General features: G+C 39.8%; 1 protein-coding gene across 2 annotated transcripts in view; it reads right to left on the bottom strand.

Moving 5' to 3' along the window:
• The window catches only part of KCTD20 (potassium channel tetramerization domain containing 20), a 20,744-nt gene that overhangs the window by 10,904 nt on the left and 3,702 nt on the right, over positions 1 to 6,138 (bottom strand). For both annotated transcript variants that reach the window (XM_012646647.1, XM_012646648.1), the window contains exon 2: positions 1,751 to 1,956. In XM_012646647.1, coding sequence (XP_012502101.1) covers positions 1,751 to 1,910 — 160 coding nt within the window. In that variant the 5' untranslated portion in view covers positions 1,911 to 1,956. The remainder of the gene's footprint in view (positions 1 to 1,750; positions 1,957 to 6,138) is intronic.

Below are 6,138 nucleotides of genomic sequence, written 5' to 3'. Positions count from 1 at the left end.
AGTGCATATAGAAGCACAGACTTAACATTTTACGTACGTCCCATCATCTAGATTTGGCAAGCCCGGCTAACATTTTCCTACCTTTTCTTCAAGCCCTTTTTTTGAAAGAAATAAAATGTTTTAGATACAACTGAATGTCTCACTCCCACCCCTCGTTTTTAAAACTTGTACATAATTATTCATGAACATAATTACTGACCATGACCTCTGGGAATTTATTCTGATTTCTTGTACTCAGACAACCAAATTAAATTGTTAGCTAGAGGACACTTAATTTTTTTCCTCATTTGCTTATAGATAGAAGGAAACAAAAATCTAGACCAAAAACCTATTCAGAGTTCACATCCTATAGCTTCTGACACATTTTCCACGTGGTCCCGTGCTTGCGCACCAAGAGCTACGCTTCCGTGCCGTTCACAGGCAAGCCTGTCACAGCACTCTGACCACCAGCATAGGCTTTCACACTTCAGGTGCTGTTCTTAAAAATGAAACAGGTACTAGAATCACTGATTCAGCAGTACTTTAGAACACTTGATTTCCCCCAACAATGAAGCAATTAAATTGGGTTGATTCCCAAACCCAAGAAAGAAGCCTCAGGTTCTACCCTGCTTAAATGAGTCAGTAGCAAAAGAGACTCATTGCACAAGTTCTCCCTAACAGTGCACTCTAGGGTGGCAGTCACATGCTCTTCTGTCAGTTGACAGATATCAAATATATAACACAGCCTGGTCAGAAAGACACAGATTCAAATCCTAGCCCACTCCCTCCTAGCAATGTGAACCTGGGCAAGTTATCTAAGCTTTCTAAGCCTCAGTTTCCTCATCTATAAAATAAGGATAGTAGTTGTAAGGATTAATCTAGAGTAAGGATCAGCAAACTTTCCACAAAGAGCCAGAAAGTAAATATTTTAGGCTTTGTGGCTTACAGTCTCTGCCACTACATAGCAAGAAAGCAGCCATAGACAACATGGAACAAATGGACACGATGGTGTGTTTCAATAAAATTTTATTTACAAAAACAGGTAGCCAGATTTGGCCATGGTTTGCCACCCCTGATCTAAAGAATGTATGTAAAGTTCCTACCACAGTGCATTCTCAATAAATGGTAGTTGCTTTTATTGCTGCTGTTGTTTTTATTAAAAGTTAAAGAGAACCTAACAGTTTATCAGGAGCTTTCACATCAATTAACTCACTAATCCACCAGCCTTGCAAGGTAGAAAGAATATTAATATCCTTGTTTTCTAGATTAAGAAAGCAGGGCTCAGAAAGATTAAGAATCTTACCCATGGTTACAGCTAATAAGTAGCTGAGCTTGATTTTGAGTATGTCTTCTGCCTCCAAACCTGTGGCTGTTTGTCTTACACCACTACCATCAAGTTGGATGTGCTACACCGATTAAATGAGTGGAGATTTTCTGTGAAGGTCAGCTTTGTGTAATTGTGATATGCAGGTTAAGCCAATTGGTCGTTCGTTCGTTCATTCATTCACTTATTTATTTAGAGACAGGGTCTCACTCTCTGTTGTCCAAGCTAGAGTGCAGTGGTGCAATCATAGCTCACTTCAGCCTTATACTGCTGGGCTCAAGCGATCCTCCCACGATGGCCTCCCCAGGTGCTGGGATTACAGGTATAAGCCACTGTGCCTGGCCTTGTATGATTTATTTATATTAAGAACATTCATGCCTTCTGGGCAGAGTAGATGCTGAAGTGTCAGAAAGACCCCTAAATTAAGTCAAGAGGTAATCACTGTACCTTCATTCCTGGGACCTAGGGGATAAGTAAGACTATGAAGACCAGATGAAGCCAAGCCATTTGTTTCTTTTTCTTGGGCTGCAGCTGAAGTATCATCCACTAGGCAGCTGGCCTCCTGTCGCAATAACCTGTCGCCGTCACTGCTGCGGTGAACATTCATCCTTGGACTCGGTATCCTGAACTGTCTGCTTGATCAGAATGAAATCCTAGAAGACAGGAATATACATGATTTAGAACTCATAAAACAGGTTTCCAAGGAATTCCATGGTATGAAAGCCAAAACAGAAAATTGGACAGCTCTCCTTCTCGTTCTCCAGAGAAATGGGCATCTGAAACATTCTTGTGATTTTATATTGAGAGGAATTGGGCTGATTTAAATGGTCTTTACCAAACCACGAAGAATGTTGATAAACTTGCTACCAGGGAATAATTTTAAGCTTTATCCATAAATAGACACCAAATTCACTGATTTTGGCCACATTCATGATCAATTCTACATATTAAATGGTGGTAAAATAATTCAGTGTTGTTTATACCATAGAGACATGGTGGGGGGCAATTGTTCAATTAAAGAAAACCTGCCCATGTTTTAAAAAACTGACACATACACACTTCCAACAATTAAGCACCAGGAAATTAAAAACAATCACAACCATAATGCCTGTAAGAGAGTCATCTGTGCTTAAAAAAAAAAAAACAAAAACAAACTTTGGTTTGCAGTGCTCAAGTTCTCCTTTTTATCTTCCCTTTTCTTTCTTTTACCCTGTGGACCTTATGCTCCACCCCCAAACCCCACCTCAAAATCATACTGCTATCAAGCTAACCATGTCTTCTCTCCTGCAAGACACACAATCCCCATGCCATGAACAACACATACCAAGTGACTGACACGTGCAAGACACTCACTGACCAGGCAGAAGGGAGGAGCACACACCTTTCTGCTGGGTAATGACACCCTGCAACTCTTCCATCCTCACCAGCTGCCCAACTACTCAAAACATTCCTGAAGTCCACCTTACTTAGCACTTTCACAGTTTATACTATACTAATTTTCACTTGGCATTCTGCTGGAAGAATCATCTTAAATCACCAGTAATTTGTATGCATATGGATTGCATGCTTAACAATATTTTAGGAAGCAGGAAGTTTACCAAGGGTAGTAACATGTTTTAATACTCCAAATTTCCAGACATACCAAGCATGTAGTAGGTGCCAACAAATATCTATAATAAACATAATAAATATGTGTAATGTGAATTAAATTTTGAATCCCTCCATAACCTTTATTAAAATATTTGGAGCACAAGGTTGATCGATCAGTTTACTCTTTATTTTCACTTGGATGAAATATAAAAATGACCACTTTGAAAAGAGGGATCAATGCATGTGCCTGAAAATAGATCATTTTTAAAAAGAGATACTTTCAAGCTGATGAAATCTTTATTCTCAGCTAATGGCTCTTACAACATAAAGCAAACTGAAGGAATAAAGTGAACGTACTGGCACAAAACCTGCTATGTGGCTACAGCTTTTTCAGGATTACTCTTTCTTAAAGAAAAAACATATTTACATTACAAAAAATGCAGACACATGAAATGGATCTCTAGTGACTGGTAGAACCACCAATACTTCAAGTTTGACTCAGAAGATGTCAAAATAAAGTCTACAGAACAAGATAAAGAAGGTCCACAGAACTGGAAAGAGCATTAATATGCCAAAGAGCATTAACAACCAAAAGGAGTCTGGTTCTTTAAGCTTAATTGGTTTTGAACCATAATGTTCCAATCTACCCACAGCTACTGCTTCTCTAGCTGCTCAAGAACTAAGGCTGGCTGTGGTGGCTCATGCCTGTAATCCTAGCACTCAGGGTCAGGAGTTTGAGACCAGCCTGAGCAAGAACAAGACCCCCGTCTCTACTAAAAATGGAAAGAAATTAGCCAGACAACTAAAAATATATAGAAAAAATTAGCCGGGCATGGTGGCGCATGCCTGTAGTCCCAGCTACTCGGGAGGCTGAGGCAGGAGGATCGCTTGAGCCTAGGAGTTTGAGGTTGCTGTGAGCTAGGCTGACACCACGGCACTCTAGCCCAGGCAACAGAGCAAGACTTTGTCTCAAAAATAAAACACCTATCAGTGAGTAGCAAGTGACAATATAATAATAATAGAAATAAAGTACACAATAAATGTAGTACACTTCAATCATCCTGAAACCATCCCTGCCCACTCCCTTCTGTGGAAAAACTATCTTCCACAAAACTGGTCCCTGGTGCCAAAAAGGTTGGGGACCATTGGACTAGACTGTATAAGTCACTTCATTTAATCCTTATAATGAAGGAAAAATAGTTTTGTTATACTGGAATACAGTGAAAACATTTCCTTCTTAGTCTGTAATAACAGGGCTCAAAACTCAGTTTAATTTGTATACGGTAAATTAATAAACAGACGTACCTGGAGCTTAGCAGGGTAGGTGTCTCCAGTAAGGGAAAAGAAAGTAACTTTCTAAGCCAGAGGTGACGGCTCACGCCTGTAATCCCAGCACTCTAGGAGGCTGAAGCAGGAGGAATCACTTGAGCTCAGGAGTTTGAGACCAGCCTGAGCAAGACCGTGACCCTGTCTCTACTAAAAATAGAAAAACTTAGCCAGGCTGGTGGCACGTGCCTGTAGTCCCAGCTACTCGGGAGGCTGAGGCAAGATTGCTTGAGCCCAGGAGTTTGAGGTTGCAGTGAGCTGTGATGACGCCATGGCACTCTAGCCTGGGCAACAGAGTGAGACTCTGTCTCAAAAAAAAAAAAAAATGACTTCTGAACACTTAATAGACATCTGTACTTATTTTTTATAAGTAATACATGAATATATTGCCTTTTAAGAAAATGCAAACCTTACAGATAAGGCAAAAAGGACCCTTTGATCATCCCCAATCCCAGTCACTTCTCCAAGTAACTATCACTATTTGCTTGGTATGAATCCTTTCAGACTTTATTAAAAGGCATTTATACTATACAGATATATTTAAAACACAAATATACACTATATGCATAATTCTCATTCTGTAATGTTTTCCTAAATTAATGTTGAGACCCATCCATGTTGGAAGATCTCGTTCATTCCTTTTAAACTGCTGCATAGCATTCTGATCCTATCTATGAATATTTGTTTATAACAGTGCTTCAGTGAACAAGATCGGAGTGTACTATGAAACTCCAAAAGGGAATCCAGTTTGCAGAGATTTCCTAAATGGATCTGGCCTCAGAACTCCTTTTTGCAAGAAGCCTTCTCAGGATTATTAATGTTTAATGGCACACACTTTAAGAAATCACCTAATCCAGCATTTCCCAAAGTCCCCTATAATCCCAGAATGACAAAACAAAAATGTCTCTCCTATGAGAAAGGTTAGGCCCTTTCCCCAATCATAACTCAAGCTAAGAGGCAGGGATAGATTCCAAACCTGGGTCCTTGGATTTCCGTGTTCTTTCCATCCCATCACGCTGCTTCCCCAAACCATCTTGTCTCCCATCCATTACTGATTCTAGAAGTTATTCTTTCCTGTATCGTTTGCCAGAAATGAAGAGAAAACCAGTATTTTCCAGGGTCACGGCTGCTGAAGTTCTTATCAAGTAGGAGTTAGGGAAGTAATGCAAAAATCCAGTGATTGAAACACTATTGGTGTTTTACTGCTCATGAAATTAATATTTGCTCATTAAAAAAATTCAGTCAATATAGAAAAATGTAAACACTTGAAAAATTAACGATGTTCTGGTGAAATCCCTGCACATGTATCTTTGGGCAACTACCCCATTATTTCCTTGGAATAAACTCCTAGAGGTAAAATTACTGTGGAAAAGGGTAATTTTAAAGGTTTGATATGTACTGCCAGATTGACCTCTATAAACATCAATTTACCCTTCCAACAGCATGGAGTGTCCATTCTCCAGAACCCTTATTAACATTCATTGTTTCAGTCTTCCTCATCTTTATCTGGTAAATAAGATAGCTCATTTTAATGTGATCATTTAAAAAGTCATTCATTCTCAACAATATTCCAAAATTTCACCTTTGAGAGCCTTAAAAATTTTGAGTGCTAGAGTTAAAACCCATGCTTGATGGATACTAGGTATGAGCAGTGATTTCTTCCTATCACGTTGGTCAGGCTTCACTAGAATCCCTGATGTTTCCTATGACTTACTCACATCTCCCTGGAAGTCTATGAGATAATAAGACATGATGACAAGATCATCCACCAGATGAAAGCAATGCAGGTTCTGGCAGAGGTAATAAAACTCGATTATAGGCCAGGCGCGGTGGCTCACGCCTGTAATCCCAGCACTCTGGGAGGCCGAGGCAGGCGGATTGTTTGAGTTCAGGAGTTCGAGACCAGCCTGAGCAAGAGC

Source organism: Propithecus coquereli, unplaced genomic scaffold (genome assembly GCF_000956105.1).
Source record: "Propithecus coquereli isolate 6110/MARCELLA unplaced genomic scaffold, Pcoq_1.0 Scaffold248, whole genome shotgun sequence".
Lineage (NCBI taxonomy): Eukaryota > Metazoa > Chordata > Mammalia > Primates > Indriidae > Propithecus > Propithecus coquereli.
This window is presented reverse-complemented; position numbering and strand designations above follow the sequence as displayed.